At 45.4% G+C, this 27506-nt stretch overlaps 1 protein-coding gene across 3 annotated transcripts in view; it reads left to right on the top strand.

The window, feature by feature from the left end:
- FAM160A1 (family with sequence similarity 160 member A1) overlaps positions 1 to 27506 on the top strand; it is a 315919-nt gene that overhangs the window by 225947 nt on the left and 62466 nt on the right. For all 3 annotated transcript variants that reach the window (XM_030191647.1, XM_030191646.1, XM_030191648.1), the window contains exon 6: positions 18708 to 18875. In XM_030191647.1, the coding sequence (XP_030047507.1) occupies positions 18708 to 18875 (168 nt within the window). The remainder of the gene's footprint in view (positions 1 to 18707; positions 18876 to 27506) is intronic.

The raw sequence follows: 27506 nt of genomic DNA, 5'->3' as shown, positions 1-27506 counted from the left end.
CAAAGGTTTGCTGAAGTGAAACAGAAGTTTTCACTGCAGCTCTAAATTTCCTATAGGACGATTCTAGGTGAAAACAAGAAGGCAAGTCCATTCCAAAAAAAATCATTATAACATGTACAATCCAGTCATGTACATGATACTGGGGGAACTGATAAACAGAAATCCAGTGATAAATGCAGAATATAAGTTGAACTATAGGAGCATTTTTGAAAGGATGTCCAAGCCTGAATGTCCGAAGTGAACATCCGTCTTGCATGTGTTTTTGAACAAGATACAGCCTGCTTGAAAATATATGAGACGGATGCCCATGCACTGGAAAAGTATAGCATGAACATCCATTTTACAAACTGAAACGTCCAAATTTTGAACGGGGGAAAACAAGGGACATGGACGTCTGTATAGCAGCATTCTTAGAGAATGGCCACATAGATGTCCATGTGGAGCAGAGGGTCAGCCTAGTGGTTTGAGCAGTGGATTGTAAACCAAGGGAACCGGGTTCAAACACTAATTTAACTCTTTGTTTTTGTAATTATGAACCCTCCATGAATAGAAAAATACCTACTGTACCTGAATGTACACCACTTCAATAGCCTTCAGGCTTTTAGGTGTCATATATTTAGGTACAGTATATACTTTTCTGTTTCAGAAGGGCTCACAATTATTAAAGAAAAAAAAAGAGTTGAAGTGGGATTTGAACCTTGGTCCCTTGGTTTACAGTCCACTGCTTTAACCACTAGGCTACTCCTTACAGCTGCTTCCTGCTTTGCTAAAAATGCCCATAATACCGGAGACTGCCATAGAGCCTGGTATCCCCTTCCAGTTTCATTTTCAGAGGAGAAGAAGGGGGACGGCAACCACTGAGGGAATAAGGAAGTATCATGCCTCCAGCTCACCAGTGAACAGCTGCTGTAACCTGGACATTCCTGAAACAGGTCTAAATAAGGATGTCCTTTTTTTAATATGGATATTTCTTCCCCTTCAGTAATCACTAATGGACATCGAAGTTTCATGCCTTCCCTTGTCCTGTCCAAAATATGCCTAGAACATGCCCACTTGCTATTTGCTATCATTTAACAAAAATTGACTACCAAGAAGTCACCAACTCAGAATGGTCAAAACTGCGGAGCAGAACAAGGGCTCTGGCTAAGGTTACCATATGTCCGGTTTTACCCGGACATGTCCTCTTTTTGAGGACATGGCAGGTTTTGCCAGCCTGCCCATATTTCCGGATTTCTGGTCAAACGGGTGGGTGGGCCTAGTGGTGTCCTATCCTCCACTCCCCTTACCTTACTATACTTCCCTGGTGGTCTAGTGACCTCTTTGGGGCACGAAAGAACCCCCTCTTTCCTGCCTGGAGCACCTGCATACCAGGAGTGTAGCTACAGGGGCATGGGCCCCCCCCCCAGATTTGGCCCTGGCCGCCGCCCCTTTCGACTCCTCCTTTCCACCACTGCCGTCAAGTACCTGTGCTGGCGGGGGTCCCCCAACCCCCGCCAGCCGAAGTTCTCTTCAGCACCGGTCTCCGCTGATGTGGAAGGATTCTGTTTCTGTGTGAGTCGTCCTGACATCCTGCACATCAGGACATCATGCATGGGGGCGGGGACAATGAGCAGCAAAGACCATTGTTTGGCTTGGAATCTCTGGAAAGTGGTGCATCAGGGAGGAGGGACATGTAAAATTGGAGGAGGGCAGCTGGAGCCCAGTGGTAAATCCGTGGTAAAGCGGTAATCCGGCTCAGTTGTTCGGAGCGCGTACATCACGGCACACTTGAGTGCAGCTCAGCTGTTCACTGGAGCGCAGCTCAGCTGTTCATAGGAGCGCGAGGCAGATATTCACGGCACATTTGGGGAGGTGGCATGGCACACCAGTTGAAAAATGCTTCTCTACACAAACTACTTCAAGAGAGCTTTTAACTACCAAGAAAAACTCTGTTGTGGAATGAAAACATAATTATTATCTTCAAAACTGATCAGTTTTAAAGTGATGATGATGAAGTGAGGATATGGAACTATTTACAGCAATTGCTTTCCTCAAGCTTTCTCAGCACCTAATTCTTATCCTTTACCAACAAATACTGTATTTTAAATCTTTTATGCCTGATTCCCTGCCACTTCCCTAAGTCCCTAAGAGAGCAGCCATGCTTGGAACCATGGGATGCAATTGAAATGTTTCATGCCGTGTATGTGATGTCTTTTGTGACCTCATAATCAACACCAAAGCCAAGTGGAATCTGTAAGTGTAACACAATTTGAGAATCTGAATAATATGACTGCTTTTAGCAGTTTAGAGGAACTGCATGAGAAGACAGTCATCTTTTCTCTGCCTTTTATTGTTTTCAGACACAACAGAGGCTGTGCTTCACTCGTTTTTCCTCTCCCCCGTTGAGCTCCCCCAGCAAGGAGGAAGCTAACCAATGCACAGTGGATCACTTCTGCCTCTTGTGCAATTTTAGACCTGACCTGTTTATGTGAACTGCACGATTGCAGTTCACATAAACAGCAAGGTCTAAGCTTGCGCAGGAGGCGGAAGTGACCTGCTGTACCATGGTTCTCTTTCTCCTCTTCTTGCCGCGCTGAGCAATCTCAACAACCGGCTTGCAAAATTCAGGAAAAATTTACAACCAGCTCTCTCGGGCCGGTGCGAGCCAGCTCCAGCACGGCACTGGGTGCGAATAAATGCAGCAGTTAAGCACTGAAATAGAACACCTATAACCTGCCCATGTGATGCCCCCACACCCATGACACCGATATGAACACCTCCTTTGCATTTATGCGCTAGAACACTTCTTGACGTAAATGCAAAGTTATAGAATAGTGCTTAAGTGTCCTTAGGCACCTAACTGCCATTTCACCACCATTTTGGTGGTTAACTTTTAATTGGTGTCTAACGTTTGTTGCACTATATAGAATCAGGGGGAATGTGCCCAAATTACCATGTGGTAACTGCAAAGCCTCTTCCCATATAGTTACCTTTACTGCGTGGTGTCACGAAATGCCTAGCCACCCACCTGGGGTTACCCTGCGGCCACTTAGAGGGTCTATCCCCAGCTCAGGTCCACTTGCACCTGCCGCTTGTGTTCTACACTAGCACCCTCCTCCGCCTCTGAGCGAGTCTTCCACTTTCAAATTATCCACAGTGATTTCTGTGTTACACTCCCAATGGTCCCACAGTTCCCAGAAAGCACTCACAGACCCAACACACAAACCACCAGATTCTTTATCAATCCAGACACAGAAGCAATAAACGGAAAGTGTTTATTGTCTTGAAAATTGAACGGTGTACAATAAATGTGCAATTAGCAAACAATAACGGGTAACTGAAATATGGTAACATTAACTAAACATTTGTTTACTTTCTAAAAAGTACCTGGGAAGATCAGGACACATAACTGCTTGTTTACTGAGCCTCAGCAAAGAGATCCTGTTCTCTTTTCTTCCTGGCCAAGACTGAACTTAAAACCAGTAACTGCTAGTTAGCTTCAAACTCCAGGCCAATCAGAACCCAGAACACTACATTTCAAAAAATATATTGCATCATGCATCATGCTTCCTGTTTGTGTTAAACTAAAGAAAAGAGCATTCATTCTCTGTAACTGCTTTACTGCAGAGAAATACCACCTGCTGTCCAAATAGGAGAAATACACTTCAAGACATAATGCAGGAAAATATCCAATACATTTTAAAGGCTTAAAACACACTGGGGCCCTTTTACTAAGCTGTTTAGGCGCCTACTCATGCCCAACACGTTCCAATTCAGAACTACCGCCCAGCTACCGCGTGGCCCGGGTGGTAATTTCAATTTTTATGCAGCGCACTACGTGCGCCGGAAAATATATTTTATTTTCTGACGCATGGCGCTAACCGGGCAGTAATCGGTATTGTACATTCGCTGACAATTACCGCCCAGTTAACATGTGAGACCTTACTGCTAAGTGAATGGGTGGCGGTAAGGTCTCAGGCCCAAAATGGATGGGCACCAATTTCCATTTTGCCGGACATCCATTTTTGGCCTCAAAAAAAAAGGCCTTTTTTGCAGGTGCGCTGAAAAATGGACATGCGCACGCTCAATATATGCATCTACACCAGCACAGGCCACTTTTCAGCGCACCTTAGTAAAAGGACCCCACTGTTTCTTTGCACTCAATAACTGCATTGGCAGATAAGTTTCCGTGTGCTCACTGCAAAGTACGATCCACACCACTTTCCTGCCCCATTCAATGATACACAGTTAGCTCGCAATTTAGCACAGGCTCTCATGCCAGCAGAGTCTTATTGCATCTATGGGTCTGGGCTAATTTATATATTTACTGCACTTTAAAGCCCCCCCACCCCCACCCCAGTGTGTTTTCTTATCTTTTCTTTTTGATACTGTAAGCAAGAAATGGAGGAGAGGCAGTTGAAAACTTTTGAACTTGCACTAAGGAAAGGGAAAAGGGAAGGGATTTGATATACCGCCTTTCTGTTGTTGCAATGAAAGTAGTTTACCTATTATATACAGGTACTTATTTTGTCCTGGAGCAATGGAGGATTAAGTGGCTTGCCCAGAGTCACAAGGAGCTACAGTGGGAATTGAACCCAGTTCTCACTGCACTAGCCATTAGGCTACTCCTCCACTAGCAGCTTCTCTGATTAAAAACAAACACACACACAAAAAAAAAGCCTGCCAGGCTGACTGAATACTGACCAGTTTGCCATCCCTGCTAGTCAAGGCATGCAAACCACTGCTACAAGATATATAGGTTGCTGCAGTATTTCCTTTATATAAGATTTCGGCCTGGTACGTGACGTGCTTATAGCCTTGAAGGTGGGGGGGGGGGGGGGGGGTGGAATTGAGAAGGATGGGGTGGGTTTCCTCTACAGACTGGAGTATGTGCCAGCTCAGTTCTGCACTCAGTGAAAAAGGGACACTGGAGCCATGGGCACAAACAATATTTTGTCCGACCTACATCAGCAACTGGAGGTCTGGGGGATAAGGCTGAGATTGATTTGTTTGGAACACCCTGCATACTTCTGCTAGGTGGATGTCATGGTGAGATGAAGGTGATTGTTCAGTGCAACTTGCATTTGGTGAACTTCCAAATGGGGTTCTCAGGGGCAGTCTTTGGTATTTTATTTATTCCTAATGGACTTTAGGCTATCTTTGCTATGAAAGATGCTGTTTACATTTGTTTGAATATAAATGGAGTACTACAAACATGAGCAGGGATTTTACATGAAGCAGTTAGTGACAAATGCCTTTGATTGTGATTCTGCAAGTCACTCTGATTCCTTACTTTAAAAAAGTGGGAAAATGTGGATTAATAATGGTAAAAAAAAAAAAAAAATCTTAGAAGTCACTACTATATTTTGATGATAAAACTGAATTGGTAAAATATATTTGTAACGAGTATCTCTCAAATTTTGGTTGAGATTTTGTGCAATTGTACAAGTGTCTGAAAGTTAAATGTTTGTGAATCCTATGTACTTAAATGTAGAAAATCTATTAAAATCAAGAGGTTTTAAAAATCAAGGTCCTTTTGAGGTCTGTGGCTTTGTTCTTTTTTTGTATAATGGAAGGTCTATCAGCACACAGCTGTGCAACTGCAGAAAATATGCACCCCATTGCTGCCTTTTAACTTTTAAATTCTGGAACCATCAAAAAGATATTGCTTTTCTGATATATCTGCTTTACAATAGCAGCTCTACACTTGGAAGATGAAATCTGATGAGAAACCTTGTGATGGCAGGGTCTGTACCAATCTCACAGCTCCCAGTTTCTAAGTATTCTGGCTTTGTAGAGTGATGCTGTTTAATTATGTTGCTTTGAGTGAAATGCTTAGTCTGCAGTGTAAAAAAACAGTATCATATGTCACTTAAAAGTACATAATGAGTGAATAGAAACCAGTGGATCTTATCTGAAGGGACTCACCTGTGGTCTCCAAATCTCATGCATAACTTCTTTGGATAATTTACGTTGTCCATTGTTTCAAAATGCTCATGACTTAGTCAATTTATTTTCTAACTCCTCTTACTCTCTTACCTAGAACGAGAGGACATGAAATGAGATTGAAGGGGGGCAGACTCAAGAAAAATGTCAGGAAGTATTTTTTCACAGAGAGAGTAGTGGATGCTTGGAATGCCCTCCCGCGGGAGGTGGTGGAAATGAAAACGGTAACGGAATTCAAACATGCGTGGGATAAACATAAAGGAATCCTGTTCAGAAGGAATGGATCCTCAGGAGCTTAGCCGAGATTGGGTGGCAGAGCCGATGGTGGGGGAGGCGGGGCTGGTGGTTGGGAGGCGGGGATAGTGCTGGGCAGACTTATACGGTCTGTGCCAGAGCCGGTGTTGGGAGGCGGGACTGGTGGTTAGGAGGCGGGGATAGTGCTGGGCAGACTTATACGGTTTGTGCCAGAGCCGGTGATGGGAGGCGGGACTGGTGGTTGGGAGGCGGGGATAGTGCTGGGCAGTCTGTGCCCTGAAGAGGACAGGTACAAATCAAGGTAGGGTATACACAAAAAAGTAGCACATATGAGTTTATCTTGTTGGGCAGACTGGATGGACCATGCAGGTCTTTTTCTACCGTCATCTACTATGTTACTATGTTACTATCTGTATGTTCCATCTTTGCTTATACCCTACACTGTCAACTAAAATGTTCTATTACGTATTGTGTTGACATTGCAAGTCAACACAATATGTATTGTTATTTGAATATTTTTACTGCTCTAATTGTCTATTGCTCATGTTTGATTTATTCTTACTATACACCGCCTTGAGTGAATTCCTTCAAAAAAGCAGCAAATACATCCAAATAAATAATAAACAAATAAATGACTGAATTGCAAAACATGTAGTTAGTCGAAAGGTCAATGACGTTGCTGAAGGTGAGATAAAGAACTTTTTTTAGGGATTTCTTTTAAAACAGTGCCGTATTTCCTTTCAGCCATTTTTGATTAGGTGCAGTCTAAATGATGTTCGTAATTTCTAGTAATTTATGTTGCTTGCCTTTAATTATTGCATTGAGCATAAGGTACATTTGCAATAATCTTTGTGCTTATAGTCGCAGGGCATCTGTGCATATGGTATGCTGCCAAATGACTAGTGGTTTGTCCTCTTGTCTCTTTGATGTCAATAAATTTCCTTTCCATCTGATGTAGATAAGCCATGGGGGGCACCAGCGATCACCCTGTAATTAGAATGTAACTACCTTAAAGATGTTTAAATGCATTATAAGCAGAAAACACCTGGAGTGGAAATTCTGAATGTAACAAATTCAGGGGTATGTTTACTAAGGTGTGTTAGTATTTTTAACTCACCCTTAAAGTTAAGGCACGTTAAACGCCAACATGTCTATACATTTCTATGGGCATATTAGCGTTTAATGCGCGTTGACAACGCTAAAGCCCCTATAGCGCACCTTAGTAAACATAGGTGTAAATGCAGTGTGGAAAATGGTACCAAAGTTGTTAATGAGAGAAGTAGCATAGGTCAGTTTTCCCCAGCCCAGTATGGAGACACAGTTAATATGCATGAGATTGATTTGCATACACTGGGGTATGTTTATCAATTTTGCTAGTAAATGGGCTTAGCGTGTGCTAATGTGGAACCTTCCTGTGCGCTAAGTCCATTTCTAGGGTATTTTCAGGTATCTATTTTCAGGCCATGCACTAATGTTCACATTAGCACATCTAACCTGAAAAAAATTGGTGCAGAGAGCACTTACTATCTCCTATTTAGGAGGCGTTAAGGGCCCCTGCAGTATTTATTTTTCCTTGTCATCAAGCAGATGAAGCCATTACGTATGGGTTGTGTCCATCAACCAGCAGGGGGAGATAGAGAGCACTCAACGTTTCACAGTGCCTCATGGCCAGCCAGCTCCACTGCCTCTTCAGTATTCTCTATCTCCCCAAGCAGGGTGGCTGGAGCTTCTTCGAGCTCCATCACAAATCTGCCTGGGGGGTGGCTCCTGGCTTGCCATTTGTTAGCCGGGGTGTTAGAGGCTATAGCAGCTTCACTTTGAAGGCACATAGGTTAGCCCTTTCCCTGCCTTACCCATGCCCCTGTGGATATGGACATATTAGCTTGCTTTTCCCTGTCCTTTCCCACTCAGTGGATACAGGCACATTGGTTCGCCTTTCCCTGCCTTTCCCACTCATCTGAGCCTCCAGAGTTCTTATTACCTCTGCTTTCCTCACAGCGTTAAAAAAAAAAATGGAACAGAGGTTTTCCTTTGATTCTTCTATGGGACCGGAGCTGTGATACTTGGTCCGGTGAGGTAAGAGTGTTTTCTAACTCCTCCGGGGTGGGCCCGCGATTGGGGCGTTTTTGGCGTGGAACCGCCATTTTGAATTTTCCCGCTGTTTTTGGCGATGGCTGCAGAGAATGTAAAGCGCTGTTCCCGGTGTGGCAAGCGCAAATCAGCAGCGGGGCTTTGTAAATCGTGCTGTACAGGTGTAAGAGCCGGCCCGAGCATGGCGAGCGATGATTCTTCCCGCTCAGAGCTGGCAGCGCACGCCATTTTGAATTCTCCGCATGGCGCGGCCTCCGTAGAGACGGAGAGCCCTGAGCCGGGGGGGGGGGGGGGGGGACACCTCGAATTGAGGCTATTCAGGGAGCGGCTAGCCCCGGACGGGATCTGGGTGCCCAGGGTGAGTTTTTCTCCCCTGATTTGTGTTATTATTGCATAAAGCATACATGCTGAAAAGAGCTCTCCCTCAAGGGTCGTCTGAGGCCCCTTCTATTGTCCACCCTGGTGGATTCTGGCCTGGGACTGCCCGCGGAGGCTATTTTCCCTGATAATTGGCATAAAGAAAAGCGTAGAAGGGCTAATTCTCCTTCAGATTGTGGTGCACCTCCTCTCCCCCCCCCCCCCCCCCCCCCCCCCCCCCCCCCGTGGTCAGGCTGTAAGGATTCGGAGAGTTCTGGCAGGCCTTCGTGGTCTGAGGAGTGGTTAGGGTGGTGGACTTTGGTCCTGGGGAACTGAGTTCGATTCCCGGCACAGGCAGCTCCTTGTGACTCTGGGCAAGTCACTTAACCCTCCATTGCCTGCCGCATTGAGCCTGCCATGAGTGGGAAAGCGCGGGGTACAAATGTAACTAAAAAAAAAAAAAAAAGAGTCAGGATCTAGATGATCCCTCCGCGGTGAGGATTTTCCACCATGATGAGCAGCCAGCGCTTATTTCAGATGCCCTACAGGTCCTTTCTATTGAAGAGCCTGACAGTGGCACGGCCTCCTCTGTGAATCCTAGGATGGCTAGTACCAAAAAGCCTGCTCGAGCCTTTCCTTTGCATGACTCCATCCAAGAGCTTATTTCCGCTCAGTGGGCTGACCCCGAGGGACCGTTGAAAGTTTCCAGGGCTATGGGGCAATTATACCCTCTGCGTGAGGAGCATTTGGCTCGCTTTGCAATGCCTAAAGTAACATAGTAACATAATAGATGACGGCAGAAAAAGACCTGCACGGTCCATCCAGTCTGCCCAACAAGACAACTCATGTGTGCTACTTTTGTGTATACCCTACTTTGATTTGTACCTGTGCTCTTCAGGCACAGACCGTATAAGTCTGCCCAGCACTAGCCCCGCCTCCCAACCACCGGCTCTGGCACAGACCGTATAAGTCTGCCCAGCGCTATCCCTGCTTCCCAACCTCCAGTCCTGCCTCCCACCACTGGCTCTGGCACAGACCGTATAAGTCTGCCCCGCACTATCCCCGCCTCCCAACCTCCAGCCCCGCTTCCCACTACCGGCTCTGCTATCCAATCTCAGTTAAGCTCCTGAGGATCCTTTCCTTCTGAACAGGATTCTTTTATGTTTATCCCACGCATGTTTGAATTCCGTTACCGTTTTCCTCTCCACCACCTCCCGTGGGAGGGCATTCCAAGCATCCACCACTCTCTCCATGAAGAAATACTTCCTGACATTTTTCTTGAGTCTGCCCCCTTCAATCTCATTTCATGTCCTCTCGTTCTACCGCCTTCGTATCTCCGGAAAAGGTTCGTTTGCGGATTAATACCTTTCAAATATTTGAACGTCTGTATCATATCACCCCTGTTTCTCCTTTCCTCCAGGGTATACATGTTCAGGTCAGCAAGTCTCTCCTCATACGTCTTGTTACGCAAATCCCATACCATTCTCGTAGCTTTTCTTTGCACCGCTTCGATTCTTTTTACATCCTTAGCAAGATACGGCCTCCAAAACTGAACACAATACTCTAGATGGGGCCTCACCAACGACTTATACAGAGGCATCAACACCCCCTTTCTTCTGCTGGTCACACCTCTCTCTATACAGCCCAACAACCTTCTAGATATAGCCACCGCCTTGTCACACTGTTTCGTCACCTTCAAATCCTCAGATACTATCACCCCAAGGTCCCTCTCCCCGTCTGAACCTATCAGACTCTCGCCACCTAACACATACGTCTCCCGTGGATTTCTATTCCCTAAGTGCATCACTTTGCATTTCTTCGCATTGAATTTTAATTGCCAGACCTTAGACCATTGTTCTAGCTTCTTCAAATCCTTTTCATGTTTTCCACTCCCTCCGGGGTGTCCACTCTGTTACAGATCTTAGTATCATCCGCAAATACTTTACCTTCTAACCCTTCAGCAAGGTCACTCACAAATATATTGAACAGAATCGGCCCCAGCACCGATTCTTGAGGCACTCCACTACTCACCTTTCCCTCCTCCGAGCTAACTCCATTCACCACCACCCTCTGGCGTCTGTCCGTCAACCAGTTCCTAATCCAGTTCACCACTTTAGGTCCTATCTTCAGCCCATCCAGTTTATTTAAAAGCCTCCTGTGGGGAACCGTGTCAAAAGCTTTGCTGAAATCTAAGTAGATTACGTCCATAGCTCGTCCCTGATTCAATTCTCCTGTCACCCAATCAAAAAACTCAATGAGATTCGTTTGGCACGATTTCCCTTTGGTAAAACCATGTTGTCTCGGATCTTGCAACTTATTGGCTTCCAGGAAATTCACTATCCTTTCCTTCAGCATCGCTTCCATTACTTTTCCAATAACCGAAGTGAGGCTTACCGGCCTGTAGTTTCCAGCTACTTCCCTATCACCACTTTTGTGAAGAGGGACCACCTCCGCCATTCTCCAATCCCTCGGAACATCTCCCGTCTTCAAGGATTTATTAAACAAATCTTTAAGAGGACCCGCCAGGACCTCTCTGAGCTCCCTTAATATCCTGGGGTGGATCCCGTCCGGTCCCATGGCTTTGTCCACCTTTAGCTTTACAAGTTGTTCATACACACTCTCTTCTGTAAATGATGCTGTATCCACTCCACTATCATTTGTACTTTTTCCAGTCCATCGCGGTCCTGCTCCAGGATTTTCTTCAGTGAAAACAGAACAAAAGTATCTATTTAGCAAATTTGCTTTTCCTTCATCACTATCTACATAGTGGTTCGCAGTATCTTTTAGTCTCACAATTCCCTTTTTAGTCATTCTCCTTTCACTAATATACCTGAAGAAATTTTTGTCACCCCTCCTTACATTTCTAGCCATTTGTTCTTCCGCTTGCGCTTTCGCCAGACGTATCTCTCTCTTGGCTTCTTTCAGTTTCCTCCGGTATTCCTTCCCGTGTTCCTGTTCTTGAGTTTTTGTGTATTTCTGGAACGCCAACTCTTTAGCCTTTATTTTCTCAGCCACTTGCTTGGAGAACCATATCGGTTTCCTTTTTCTCTTGCTTTTATTTACTTTCCTTACATAAAGGTTTGTAGCCCTATTTATAGCTTCTTTCAGCCTGGACCACTGTCCTTCCACTTCTTGTACTTCCTCCCAGCCCATCAGCTCCTTCCTCAGGTATTCCCCCATTTTAGTAAAGTCAGCACGCTTGAAATCCAGGACTTTGAGTTTTGAGTGGCTGCCCTCCACTACAGCAGTCATATCAAACCAAACCGTTTGATGGTCACTGCCGCCCAGGTGGGCACCCACTCGGACATTTGACACGCTATCCCCATTTGTGAGCACCAGATCCAGCGTCGCTCCCTCCCTCATGGGTTCCGTCACCATTTGTCTGAGCAAAACACTTTGGAAAGCATCCACGATCTGTCTACTTCTCTCCGATTTCGCCGACGGAACCTTCCAATCTACATCCGGCAGATTGAAATCTCCCAGCAACAGCACCTCCCTCTTCTTTCCTAACTTTTGAATATCCGCGATCAGATCCCTGTCTAGTTCTTCCAGTTGTGTCGGGGGTCTGTAGACAACACCCACATGGACTGAGGTTCTATCATCTCTTTTTAAGGTGATCCATATCGCTTCTTCTTTTCCCCAGGTCCCTGTCATTTCAGTCGCCGTGATATCATTTCTCACATACAGAGCTACTCCTCCACCTTTACGACCCTCTCTATCCTTCCTAAATAGATTATAGCCTGGTATGTTTGCATCCCATTCATGGGAACCATTTAGCCACGTCTCCGTGATTGCAACAATGTCTAAGTCTGCCTCCACCATCAGGGCTTGAAGGTCATGAACTTTATTGCTTAGACTGTGAGCATTTGCGGTAATTGCATTCCATCTACATTTCATGGTATGTGTTTTAGTGATTTGGGGGTGTCTTAACCCTTTGGGTACCTTCCTATCTTTTTGTTCCACCTTCATTCCTTTTTCTTCTGCATCCGTTCTATTTTCAGGAATATCACAGTGCTGTAATGGTGCAAAAGAATTCTGTAGGGGCATCACTTGTGAGGGCGGATGCTTGTGTGTCACATAACAAACTCTGCCTGAGCCTACTGTGAACCATCTATTTTTAGGTGGTTTTATCCTTTGAGGCAGTGGTAGATGCCCTAGTCACTGCGGTGACAAAGAGAACTACCCTCCCTGTGGAAGGAGGAGTTGCCCTGAAGGATATACAAGACCGTAGGCTGGAAGCAGCACTTAAACGGTCCTTTGAAATTGCAGGTCTTACTGTTCGGGCGTCTGCATGCAGTTGTTATGCTGCTAGAGCTTGCCTGGCGTGGTTGCAACAGGCAGTGGAACAGCCCGGAGATGGAGCAGAGCCCTTCTCGGATGTGGCTCCGCGGCTGGAGTCGGCCTTGTCCTTTTTGGCTGATGCCCTTTATGATATTGTCAGAGCTTTGGCTAAACAAATGGCAGTAGCAGTGGCAGCTCGCCGTCTTATTTGGCTACATCATTGGGCAGCGGACATGGCCTCTAAGCAAAGGTTGGTGAAGTTGCCCTTTCAAGGCCTTCTATTTGGTGAGGAGTTGGGAAAAAGGCCTGGGAGATCCTAAACCCCAGCGCTTGCCCGAAGATAGGCCGAGGCCTTCCTCCAAGGGCCAGGCAGTCCACTCCTCTTATAGACCTCGCTTCCGTGAAGCTAGAAGGTACCGCCCGGGGCGTTCTGCTGGGTTCACTTCTCGTGCCCGTTTTTCAGCAGAGGAACTCCTTTCGCTCGGACAAGCGTTCCGCAGCCACCGGTTCTAGGCCTGGAGTTCAGGGGCGACCCTCTCAATGATGGTGTGCCGGCCCCCTCCTCGCTTCCTGTCATCGGAGGACGTCGTTCCCTCTTTGCCGAGGAGTGGGCCAATATTTCCTCAGATCAGTGGGTTCTGGACCTGATCAGAGATGGCTACAGAATAGAATTCAACGCCCCAGTAAGAGGCGTGTTTGTGGAGTCCCGATGCGGTTCTGCCGCCAAACGGGCGGCGGTAGAGGAGACTTTGCAAGGTCTGATTCAGTTAGGGGCCGTGTCCCCGGTACCTCCCGCCGAACACGGCTACGGCCGATACTCCATCTACTTTGTGGTGCCCCAAAAAGGTGGGTCTTTTCGCCCTATTCTGGACTTAAAAGAATTAAACAAGTCCCTGAGAGTGCTGCATTTCCACATGGAAACCCTGCGCTCCGTCATTGCTGCGGTACAGCCAGGAGAGTTTCTCACGTCTCTAGACCTGAAAGAAGCTTACTTGCACATACCAATTTGGCCCCCGCACCAGAAGTTTCTGAGGTTTGCGGTGTTGGGAAAACATTTCCAGTTCCGGGCCTTGCCTTTTGGCCTCACCACAGCTGCCCGAACCTTTTCGAAGGTAATGGTGGTAATAGCTGCTTTGCTCAGGCGAGAAGGAATCAGGGTTCACCCGTACCTAGACGACTGGCTCATCAGAGCAGACTCTGTAACAGAGAGCTATCAAGCTACAGCCAGAGTGGTCTCAGTACTTCAATCTCTAGGCTGGGTCGTCAATATGGCCAAAAGTCACCTGACTCCCTCGCAATCTCTAGAATATTTGGGGGCCAGGTTCGACACAGACTCGGGCTATGTATACCTACCCGAGCTAAGGCGGTGCAAGCTTCAGAATCAGGTCCGTCTGCTCCTGAGGATGCCCCGCCCGCGAGCTTGGGACATTGTCCAGCTGCAGGAATCGATGAGAGCCACATTGGAAGTGGTGCCCTGGGCGAGAGCGCACCTGAGACCTCTACAGTATTCCCTACTTCAAAGATGGTCTCCAGTTTCTCAGAATTATCAATGCAGACTTTCTTGGCTCCCTGCGGCCCGACTCAGCATGGAGTGGTGGCTCTCAGACAGCATGCTGCGGCGAGGAATGCCGCTGGCGCTCCCCGATTGGTGTCTAGTAGTGACAGATGCCAGCCTGAAGGGCTGGGGCGCACGTTGCCAGGGGAAGCATGCCCAGGGTCTATGGACACCCGAGGAGTCGGAGTGGTCCTTCAACCGCCTGGAGTTGAAAGCGGTGTTTCAGGTGCTTCTGGCCTTTCTAGTGACCCGGGAAGGATTGGCTGTCAGAGTGATGTCGGACAACACGACAGCAGTGGCCTACATAAATCGACAAGGCGGCACTCAGTGCAGAGCACTGGCCGCGCAGGCCGAACAGATTTGCCACTGGGCCGAGCTGCATCTTCAGTTTCTGCCGGCAGCTCACATTGCAGGTCAGAGCAACGTGCAAGCCGATTATCTAAGCAGGCATCAGATCGATCCAGCAGAATGGGAACTAGCAGACGAAGTATTCCTGCAGATATGTGCCAAATGGGGCAAGCCCGTGATGGATCTTATGGCGACAAGTTCAAATGCCAAAGTCCCGTGCTTCTTCAGCAGACGGAGAGATCCTCGCTTGGAAGGGTTGGATGCCTTGACTCAGCCCTGGCCTCCGGGCCTACTATATGTGTTCCTTCCGTGGCCCTTGATAGGGCGCGTGCTCCTGCGGATTCGGCTGCACCCAGGAGAAGTGGTCCTCATCGCTCCGGATTGGCCCAGGAGGCCTTGGTATGCGGACCTCCGACAGATGCTAGTGGAGGCTCCCCTTCCTTTACCTCTGGTACCGAACCTGTTGTCACAGGGCCCGGTAGCCATGGAGGACGCCTGCCGCTTTGGTCTTATGGCATGGCGATTGAGAGGGTGCAATTGAGGGACAAAGGCTATTCAAACACAGTCATTTCCACTCTCCTGCAGGCCTGCAAGCGTTCCACTTCCGTGGCTTATGCCAGGATTTGGCGCCAGTTTGAGTCTTGGTGTGCTTCAAAAGCGATCACACCCATGCGGGCTCCTGTCTCGCCGATTCTGGACTTTTTGCAGGATGGTGTACGAATAGGCTTGGCCTATAATTCCCTGCGGGTGCAAGTGGCAGCGTTGGCCTCCCTTCGTTGTAAGGTTGAAGGCGTGTCTTTAGCTGCTCATCCAGATGTGGCACGGTTTCTTAGTGGGGTGCTTCCGCTCCGGCCTTCCGTGCGAGCACCCTGTCCAGCTTGGAACCTGGGGCTAGTTTTGAAGGCCCTGCAGGCTTCTCCTTTTGAGCCGCTTCGGTGAGCATCGGAGAAATATTTGACACTAAAGGCTGTTGTTCTTGTGGCCATTACTTTGGCGAGACGGGTGTCAGAGCTCCAGGCGCTGTCCTGTAGAGACCCATTTCTGCAATTCTCAGAGTCCGGGGTCACGGTTCGGACCGTGCCTTCCTTCATGCCTAAGGTGGTTTCAGCATTTCACCTAAACCAGCCTATTTTCTTGCCCTCCTTTTATAAGGAGGAGTTTTCAGAATCTTTTGGGCAGTTGCACCTGTTGGATGTGCGCAGGACTCTGCTGCAGTATCTGCGAGTTACTATCTCTTTCAGGATCTATGATCATCTGTTTGTTTTGCTATCGGGTCCTCGCAGAGGGTCTCCAGCGTCTAAAGCCACTATTGCCCGCTGGCTCAAAGAAACTATCTTTTCAGCTTATCTGCTTGCTGGCCGGTCTCCGCCTGTAGCCTTTAAGGCGCATTCTACCAGAGCGATTTCTTCCTCTTGGGCTGAAACTGGAGCACTCTCTCGTCAAGATATATGCAGTGCAGCAACATGGGCTTCTAAGCTCTCTTTTGCCCGACATTACAGGCTGGATGTGGCTGCTAGGAGGGATGCGCGTTTTGGAGCACAAGTGCTAGCGCGTGGTGTGACCTGTTCCCACCCTATATAGGGATTGCTTTGTTACATCCTATACGTAATGGCTTCATCTGCTTGATGACAAGGAAGGGAAAATTAGGTTCTTACCTTGGTAATTTTCTTTCCTTTAGTCATAGCAGATGAAGCCATGAGCCCTCCCTGTATGATTGTCTGTATGCTGTGAATCTGTTTCAGGTTCTGTTCTTGTTTCCTGAAGTTCCTTCCTTGGGAGAAAGTTGGAAAACAGTCTTCAGGATTCATGTTCACTTATAGGAGGATGAGTCCATTCCCTCCAGTTTATGTTTTGGGAGGATGAGTTTATTCCCTCCAGGAGGTTGCGTGTATCCCCTCCAGTTATACAATAAGGAGGACGAGTTTATTCCCTCCAGGAGGATGTGTTCATTCCCTCCTTTTGAGTTCATGCCCTTGTTAAGGGGCCATCGTTCGCTGTGAGGAAAGTTCATGTTATTCCCATTGCGGTTTGCCATACTGCTTTGGAAGCTTCAAATACTGAAGAGGCAGTGGAGCTGGCTAGCCATGAGGCACTGTGAAAAGTTGAGTGCTCTCTATCTCCCCCTGCTGGTTGATGGACACAACCCATATGTAATGGCTTCATCTGCTATGACTAAAGGAAAGAAAATTACCAAGGTAAGAACCTAATTTTCCCATTTTGCACATTTAAAGACCGCATATATCAAAGCAGTTGATAAGAGAACATACAAAGCATCAAAATACATACAACAGCATAATCAATAAAATCAATAAAATATAAATAATTCATATATCAAGGTAAGATGTTTTCACAGCCATTGCCTACATAAAGTCAGAATTGCATCTCAATATCAGCCATCTTCACATAAAAACCTCCACAAACAAAGAGGTCTTAAGTAACTGCTTAAATTGGAGATGGTCAGTGCACATAATCTCAGTTGTCCTTATGGACACACTAACCAGTTAGCCAGTGCAAATGCCCCCTCCAAAAAATAAATAAATAAATATACATAATCCCCTGGATTCTACATATGGTGCCCAAAGTTGCGCGCCCAACTTCAAGTGTGCTTCCGTGATCTGAGTGCAAATAAATTGCTTAATGAGCTCTAAACCATCAGTAATTGAGTACTAACCAATCTATAGATGTTAATTGGCACTCATTAAAATTTGCACCCACATCTAGGTATGTGCCATTCTATGAGGGCTTAACCTAACTCCCATGATGCATATCTCAAAGGGGGTGTGGCCATGGGCATGTCGGGGGCGATCCAAAAATTTGTATGCGGAATTGCAGAACACTGCCCAACTGTGCCTAACTTGGGTGCCGGCATTTCTACCAGGTTCCAGCAGGCGTAAGTCCGGCGTCCAAAAGTAGGCACAAGATCTGCACTAACTGCTATTCTTAGCACTGAATTTTTTCAGTGCCTAAGTTTCTGTGCTGTTTATTGAATGTCCTCCAATGCGCACTTAACACATGGAAAAATATTACTGCAAAACGCTTTAACACGCTTTGCAGTAAGCATTTTCACATCTGCTAATCGCACGTTAGGGCTTAACACCATTTAGTAGACATACCCCACTGTGTCTTTATTCTTTACAGATAGGTCTCATGCATATTAAGAACTTAAGAACATAAGAATAGCCACACTGGAGTCAACCAATGGTCCATCTATCCCAGTATCCTGCTTCCAGTAGTGGCCAACCCAGGTCACAAGTACCTGGCAGAAACCCAATTAGTTTCAACATTCCATGCTACCAATCCCAGGGCAAGCAGTGGCTTCCTCCATGTCTATCTCAATAACAGACTATGGACTTTTCCTCCAGGAACTTTTCCAAACCTTTTTTAAACCCAGATAAGCTAACCACTGTTACCACATCCTCCGGCAAAGAGTTCCAGAGCTTAATTATTCTTTGCTTGAAAAAATATTTCCTCCTATTTGTTTTAAAAGTATTTCCATGTAATTTCATTGAGTATCCCCTAGTCTTTGTACTTTTTGAACGAGTGAAAAATCGATTCCCTTCTACCCGTTCTACGCCACTCAGAATTTTATAGACCTCAATCATATCCCACCTCAGCCGTCTCTCTTCAAAGTTGAAGAGCCCTTACCTCTCTCCTTTATCATTTTTGTTGCTCTTCTTTGACCCTGCAAATTAGACTGGAGTAGTTTGGGAACCACTGGCATAAACCACAAATATAACAGTCCAGAGCAATGATTATTGAAATCGGAATGGGCATATACTTTTAAAGATAAAATAAATTTCAGGTGGGATTTGTTGGTTATCATATAATTAGAAAATGTTTACTAGTAACATGGAATTTTTTTTGTATGCTTACTTCATCATGTGCTTGGGTGCAGGTGACTGTGGAGGAGGTGATGACTACGACAGCGTACCTGGATTTATTTCTGCGCAGCATCTCAGAGCCAGCTCTCCTCAAAATCTTCCTCCGATTCATCCTCCTGCACCAACATGAGAATGTGTATATCTTGGACACCCTCGTTAGCCGAATCAATACTCCTTTTCGGGTGAGTAAGACGAACGAGCATGTATGCTTTACATGGGAATGGGCTGGTGAACGAGTAAGATGGAGAGGGCCCTAGGTGGCATGTAGGCTGGAAAAAATATGTAATTTCTCTTTCCAGGTGCTTGAAAGCAGTTCACAGGCACTTGATTTTCCCGCCTGCTGTCCTTCTCCTGTGCTGAAAATAAAGGAGTCCTGCTATCTGAATAATGTCATCCACTACTCAAGCAGGATCTGTAAAAACCCCAATACCACTAATGAAATTATTAGATTTAGATTATTAAATTTGCTATTTTCTTCTAGTCCGCCTTTATCCAGGGCGGATTACAATAAAACATTCATTAAAAACATTCAGCAAAAACAAAAAACAGAATCAAACAGATTACAAATACAAGAATCAGAAATCCTTTTACTGAAATTCTGTGAATCTAATTACTCATTGAAAAATGTTTTAATGAAATGATATTGTCTGAAGAAATATTATTATAATGTGGCAAAGGGTATCAGTATATCTTGGCATGGGACCTTATCAAGGCCACCAACATCTCCTAATTGACCAGACCCTTTCAATGTTTGTAATCATTTACCTTTTGAGTGCAACAGCAAACCAATTGATTTTCACAGTGTGTTGAAAAATTAGATATTTCTTGTCTGTCCATAAAATACTGTCCATAAAACACTGTGCCTTCTCATACATGGAATCAAACATTAGTTCAACCAAAAAGTTCCCATTTCAGTTGAAAATTTAAATTATGCTTACCTGGAATATCCAACATTGCACTTTGAACCATTCATCACAACCCGCGACACTTTGGCCTCAGGTGGCAGATGAGGAATTGGCTTGAGACACTGTGGGCCCTTTTACTAAGTCACGTAAGCTTCTACGTGTGCCCAACGCATGCCAAAATGGAGTTACCGCCTGACTACCGCGTGGCTTTTGTGGTAATTTCATTTATGGCGCGCGTCCGAAAATTTTTATTTTCGGACGCGTGTAGGTCATTAGCACCCGGATACCGCATGAGACTTTTACCGCTAGGTCAATGGCTGGCTGTAAGGTCTCAGACCCAAAATTGACGCACTGCAATTTTCATTTTGATGCAAGTCCATTTTCAGCAAAAATTTTAAAAAGGCCATTTTTTTACAGGTGCGCTGAATAATGATTCTGCACGCTCCCAAAACACCCGTCTACACTATCGCAGGCCATTTTTTCAGTGCACCTTTGTAAAAGGGCCCCCTGTGTTACCATTGCCCCCTTAGGGAGCACGTCTATAAATAGGGTACCTGATAGGAGCTTATTCTCTGAAGAAGCATAGGCACCAAGTTTCTTTATAGAATACTAGTTAAATAGTGAAAATATGCACCTATAATTTAGGCAAAGCACCTGACATATGTGTGTGTGTGTGTGCCTAAGTGCCAGAGATACGCACATACTGCTGGATTCTATATATCGCACCTAGCGTTCTGCGCCTAAATCTAACCGTATTCCAGAACAATGTGTGTAACTTAATTGGCTTAACCAGCCAAACAGCATTGTTAACAGCACTTAACAAGCAATAATGAACACTAATTGGCAATAATTAGAATTTACGCACATAACTCACTAAGCATATGCTATTATGAACTGTGCCTAAATTCTAAAGTGCGCATTTCAAAAGGGTTGTGGCTGTAGGCGGTGAAATGGGTGTTCCTAAATTTACGTGTGTTGTTATAAAATATGGTCCAGTCCGCATAAATTTGCACGCAGGGATTTATGCCTCATTATCCTTGGTGTAAATGGATACGCGAAGTTTTCGGTGCCAGGATATCAACTAAGCATATTCTATATAACATGCCTAAGTCTTATACATTATGCTTAAGCGCGGATTTTCCAGGCACCATATATCGAATCTCCGCCTTAACTTATAGCATTCTGTAAGTTCTGTGCATAAGTGTGAGTCCCACCCATGCTCTGCCCAAACACCACCTTGTATAGGCTTACTTGTACAATATGCGCTAAGATATGCACATATTTACACAAAAGCACTTAGGGCTAGGTTTACAAAGTGGTGCTGTGGGCGCGTTAGCGTTTTTAATGTGCGTAAATGGTGTACACGCGTTAAACGCTAACGCGCCCATAGAAATGTATAGGTGCGTTAGCGTTTAACACACCTTAAATTTACAGGTGCACCTTAGTAAACATACCCCTTAGATACATATGCGAAAATTCCACCTATGTGTGCATATATGTACATATATGATATTTTTCTAATGAATATGTGCATAATTGATATGGTAACTGTTCACATGTACATTATAGAATTTCCCTACATATGTTAAAGTTGATTGGGGATTGAAGGTGGGAGAGCTTCACTGTTAGGGTAGAAGTGATGACAGAGGGTGAAAGGAGGAGGAGTCTGATAGAAGAGGAGTGGTTTAAAGTATATGTGTAAGTAAGAAGATAGAAGAAGGACTATGTGCATGAGTGAGAGAAGGGATCAGCATCAGGATTCTTCCTCTTCTGATTCCAGATCTCCTACTCCTCATTCCAGGTTCCCCTATTCACGATCTTTCTTTCCTCTGTTCAGATCTCCCTCTCTTCTCACCCTGTCCTTGGTCCCCTCTCTCCCCATCCCAGAAATCTTATCTCTGCCTCTCCTACTCCCATCAGCAAGATCCCTCCCCACACCCATACTCTATTCCAGAACTGATCACTAAGATCCTTCATACCCTAGAAAACAAAAAAATAAATGTTGCAATATGACTTTAGGTTAATAAAACTACAAATAAGAACATAACATAAGAGTAGCCATACTGGGTCAGACCAATGGTCCGTCTACCCAGTGTCCCATTTCCAAACTGGCTAAACCAGGTCACAACTACCTGGCAGAAACCCAATGTCATGTCCCCTACCTCGATGCAAGCAGCGTCCTCGGGCTGCACAGGGTCCCGTCAACACGCACACTTGACTGGCACAGCCCTGAGCCATGTGTGTGTAGTTCTTCTCTGGCTGCAGGCTCCTTGATTGCTTTGCTTCCATGCACCTGTCTCTGCTCTCCCTCCGCCTGACTTCCCTTGCTTCTCTCCTATTGGTCTTCCGGTTCCTCCTCCCCCTGCTCTTGTCCTATGGCTGTGCTCCTTCTCCCTGCTGGTTCCTGCTGATGTCAGACGCCAGCACTTTATCAGCTGAGCTCTTCCTGGACTCCATGCTTTGGCTTCTACTTTGGTAGGTGTTACTTGCTCAGTAGTTTGCTTCTTCTCTACTTTGTCCCTCGTTGCTGATTTGTACCTGTGCCTGGATTACTCTCTTGCCTGCTGCCTGCCTACTGACTTTGCCTGTACCTGGATTACTCTCTTGACCTGCTGCCTGCCTACTGATTTTGCCTGTACCTGGATTACTCTCTTGACCTGCTGCCTGCCTACTGACTTTGCCTGTACCTGGATTACTCTCTTGACCTGCTGCCTGCCTACTGACTTTGCCTGTACCTGGATTTCTCTCTTGCCTGTTGTTTGCCTATTGACATTGCCTGTATCTGGATTACTCTCCTGCCTGCTGCCTGCCTGGCCGATACCCTTCCAGCTCCATCTCATAAGTCCTGCAGGCCGCCCGCATCTAGGGGCTCAACCTCTGGGGAACGGCGGTCAGCACAGGTGAAACCCGGGGTTGTCCAGCCGCCAAGCAGAACCTGGTCCGAGTACCGGGCTCAGCAGCGCTCTACTTGGTACAAGAACTCACAAGTCTGACACTCAATTATTAGCAACATTCCATGCTACCAATTTCAGGGCAAGCAGCTGCCTCCCCATGTCTGTCTCAGTAGCAAGCTATGGACTTTTCCTCCAGAAGCTTTGCTGCATAAATTTCTGGCCATTGCTTGCAGGAAACTGAGGGCTGTGTCTTTAAGCAGTATCTTCACCAGAAGGGGAACTAAATTAAGATTAAGAAGGACATTTTATTTAGTGACTTTATTGTATTGCTATCTGAATCATCTAGGCATAAAATGAAATACTCATTCTCCTGCTTTAAAGAAGCACATCACAAGAGAAGTAATTTAGGAAAATTTCCCTGTATAACCATTTCAAAATATTGTTCAAACCTATGCGCCCTGTTTACTAAGCTGCGCTGTAGGCCCGCAAACATTTTAACGCGTGGTAAAAATTAGTGCTCTAATGCTATAGACACCCATAGGAATATAATGGGTGTCTCTATCATTAGCGCACACTAAAAAAGTTAGCGCGCCTACAGCGTGGCTTAGTAAACAGGGCCCTGTGTGTTGTGTTACATTGTTTGTTGGCTATATTCCAATATTGAGAATGTTCCCTTCATTGAGGGTATGATCTTATAACAGAATGCTAACATAATGTCCAAAAAAAGCCTATTTTATAAAGGCAGTTAGGCACCCAGATGAGCTGCTGTGGTGTACTGCAGAGTCGGTGTAAGTGTATGCATGTATTCTATGTGTGTACATGGATATCTTACAAAAGATGCACTTACATTGCAAAATCCACCCCAGCTCTGCCCAAATTACATCCCAGGGAACACCTGCAACCCAATGTGCATAAAAATACATTGTATCATGTAACAACACATAGGAGACCTTTTAGTAAATGACGGTAGGGCTACTACTGCATTGGCATGTGGCAAATCGGCCCTACTAGGTGAACAAAGGGGAAAAGGGGGGCCCACAACTTCCACAAGCGAGGTAAGCACAAAAATAAACCAGGGGTGAATGGAGCAAATTCCAAATGACCAAGGCAGACAAGGAGTAAGAGTGTCCAAAAAGTTTATTCGCCAAAATCAACTGACCTAAATGACCCTACATGGGTCGTGTTTCGGCACAAGGCCTTCTTCAGGGGTCAATATGGTTCAGGTAAATCAGCATCGCAGAGAATTTAAAACCCATTGAATACTGGAGCTCAATACACTGCGTGTCGTGGAAAGTAGACCCGGCCTCTGCCACGTGCCAACTCCGGAGCTAGAAAATACATTTTTATTTTCTAGCGCCAGGGGCATGCCTGGTGGTAATCAGGCAGCACCGTGCGCTGCCCTGTTACCGCCAAGACACCACCAGAGCCCTTACCAACTCCTAAATTGGAGGCGGTAAGGGCTCAGACTTGTATTTAACCATTAATCCTAACATAGTAACTTAGTAAATGGACAAGCACCAATGCCTCGGCTTAATGCACGGACATTTACTGTTTAAAAAAAATTTAAAACGTGTTACCGGGCGGCGGTAAAAGGGGCCCATAGTTAGAAGCATATATATCACTGCTCAATTTTATAAAAGGTCTTTTCTGGATATAACACAGGCCGTACATGAAGACAATTCTTTATAAAATTACCCCATAACAGTATATCCACTCTGTGTGTCAGTAAATGAGATATCTATCGATCTACATTTAGATTAGGAACATGTATTTGGTTTGTTAAGGTGCCTTTGATTTGATTTATTATTTTATATACCACTTAACACAATCAAGGCATTAAAGCGATTTACCATAAAATGCAGTAGTGCACGCAAAATCAATTTAACATGCATTAACTTATGAATTAACATGCGTGCAATTGATTCCTGTGCATTAAAAAGTTCAAATGCTAGTTTAGAAAATGTTTGTTAACATGAATGTGTGAATTTAATTTTAAAAAACTAAAAAAAATTGGGAAATAAGCCCCAAAAAATCTCAAAACAAAGTGCATTTTATTTCTCTGCGTGCATTCTTAACATATCTGTGTGTGTGTGCATGAACGCGCTTATCAAGACTTTATTCTCTATTCCATTGTTCTTCATTGCAAGGCCTTGGGGCCAATGGTAACTCCCAAGGATCCCCACCCTAACTCTTTCCCCTCCCCCCTTTTCGAGTCTTGGTGCTGTAGGCCCATATTAGTTATTCAGTTTTCTGCCTGCACTATTTTGCATGCTGTTTAAACTTCTTCCCATAAAGACTGAGAGAGCAGTGCAGAAGATTGGGCACTTAGCAGTTCAGTCTCACTGAGAGTCTTGTGGTGCCAGAAGAACAGAACAGCTGTTCCAGGGGTGCCACTGTTCACAAATCCATGAAGTAAATCTTGGAGGATTAAAAAAAAAAAAGTGGGGAAAGCCAGCTTGAAGAGGTGAGAGTATGAGATAGGATGGTGGAGGGTGGGGATGGAGATTGGGACTAGTTTGGATGGAGTTGGAAGAGAGTGTGCTGGGGAGAGGAACTTGGAAACAGGGATAGAGTGTGTGTGTGTGTTTGGGTGGGGAGATGTTGGGCTTAGGGAATGAGAAAACGTGTGAGGGTAGATTTTATTTTAGTTACAAATATTACTCTATAAAACATGGAAAAGAAAATAAGATGATACCTTTTTTATTGGACATAACTTAATACATTTCTTGATTAGCCTCTGGTGGTCATCTGATCAGTTCGGGCTCCTTTTTGAGGCTTGGTTGCAAGAAAAAATGGACCAAGTAAAGTCGGCCAAGTGCTCGTCAGGGACGCCCTTCTTTTTTCCATTATCGGCCGAGGACGCCCATGTGTTAAGCACGCCCCAGTCCCGCCTTCGCTATGCTTCCAACACGCCCCCGTGAACTTTGGTCGTCCCTGCGACAGAAAGCAGTTGAGGACGCCCAAAATCAGCTTTCGATTATGTCGATTTGGGCGACCCTGGGAGAAGGACGCCCATCTCCCGATTTGTGTCGAAAGATGGGCGCCCTTCTATTTCAAAAATAAGCCTGATGATGATGTCACCAGGGGGCTGGGGGACTGTTGGATAAGCCGGATGGTCGGATTAGCAAAGGTCAGATAATCGAGACTGTACTGTCTCTTTAATCCTTGAAAGTCTCTTCTGTAACCAAATCCCTGAATGCTTTGACTCTTGTAGAGCTGGTTGATATTCCAACTCCTGCTTCTTTAGGTTAGTTTATTTAGGGATTTAATATAATGCTGTTAAGGGGACCATCACAGTGGTGTACAATAAAAATTCTGAAAAGTAAAAAAGAAACATAGTGCCATAAAATATTGTATGTTGAATGTATTCAAGAGCTTATTTGGAGCCAGATCATAACAAGCCTGTGCATGATTCCTGCTGCAGTGAGGATCCCATGGCAGCCAAGCTGACACTGCTGATACCCTAATGAGACCACATATGAGACAGCAGCCTCCGAGACATGGGCAGTCGGTGGAGAATCCAAAAAAGGAAGAATTGCTGGTTGTCTTTTTATATGGTTTAAAATAAATGATGATAGCAAGAGTCAGGTACAGAATAAATCTGTTGTCTCCTCACAGGAGACTCGTCTCTTTAAATACGTTGTAAAATAGTATGGGCTGAATTCTCATCAGACTCCTGGCAATCAGTTGTTTTTCTCTGTAAAATCGTGGCATATTTTTTTATAATAAGTGAGGATCAATATGGAGAAAGGAGTACTTCATACAAAACTTATAGAGAAACACACATTTATATTGTCTTCCTTTATACAGGTACATCTTTCTTGAATAATTTATGCGTTTCTGTTATTGCTACATTTAAAATTCAAATAGGGATTCCTAAAGTAAAATCTGAGGCCTCTGCATCACAGAGAAAAATAACTGTTTGTTGTCACTTTGGGAAATTTTCAAACTTAAAAAAAAAAATCAAAACACTTTCAGAATTGAAAGTTTACCAGTCAATATTCAGTCGACGGTGGTGAGGAAAGGCTAGTTAGGGCTCTTCAGCTTGGAAAAAAGATGGCTGAAGCGAGATATGATTGAGATCTGCAAATCCTGAGTTGTGTAGAATGAGTAGAAATAAATCGATTTTTCACTCTTTCCAAAAGTACAAAGACTAATGGGCACTAGAGGAAGTTACATGGAGGAAATATTTTTTCACTCAGCGAATAGTTAAGCTCTGGAACTCTTTGCCAGAGGAGTGGTAACAGCAGTTAGTATATCTGGGTTTAAAAAAGGTTTGGACAAATACCTGGAGGAAACGTCCATACTCTGCTATTGAAACAGACTTGGGAAGCAACTGCTTGCCCTGGGATTTATAGTATGGAGTGCTGCCACGATTTGGGTTTCTGCCAGGTACTTGTGACCTGTCTTGGCCACTGTTTGGAAATCAGAATACTGGGCTGGATGGACCATTGGTTTAGAGCCTATATTTAGTGGTGCTGCTGAATATTGGTGGCCAGCTGAATTAATTTGGGGTTAAATGTCCCCTAGGTTCTGCCTGGTACTGCAGTTCAGCTGTCTAGTAGCAGAGAGAACCTCGAGAAGGCTGATTGCATCTCAGAACTGAACCCTCATCTCCATCCCTCATTCTCGGAGACTTCAACATACACGTTGATGACCTGTCCAACTCTCACGCTTCTCAGTTCCTCACTCTAACATCCTCCTTCAACCTCCAGCTTTGTTCCACCACCCCTACTCACCGTGATGGCCATTGCCTTGACCTCGTCCTCTCCTCTTCCGGCTCACCCTCCAATTTCCACACCTCAGCTCTTCCTGTCTCTGATCATCACCTGATCACCTTCACACTTCTTCACCCTCCCCCTCAGCCCCGCCCAACATTAACCACTACTTCCAGGAATCTCCAGATTATTGACCCTCCCACCTTATCATCTAGTATTTCTAATCTCCTCCCCTCCATCATGTCCTCCGAGTCTGTTGACGAGGCTGTCTCCGCTTACAATGCCACTCTCTCCTC

Source organism: Microcaecilia unicolor, chromosome 2 (genome assembly GCF_901765095.1).
Source record: "Microcaecilia unicolor chromosome 2, aMicUni1.1, whole genome shotgun sequence".
Taxonomy (NCBI): domain Eukaryota; kingdom Metazoa; phylum Chordata; class Amphibia; order Gymnophiona; family Siphonopidae; genus Microcaecilia; species Microcaecilia unicolor.
The sequence above is the reverse complement of the archived record's forward strand: the minus strand, read 5'-3'. Positions and strand labels throughout refer to the sequence as shown.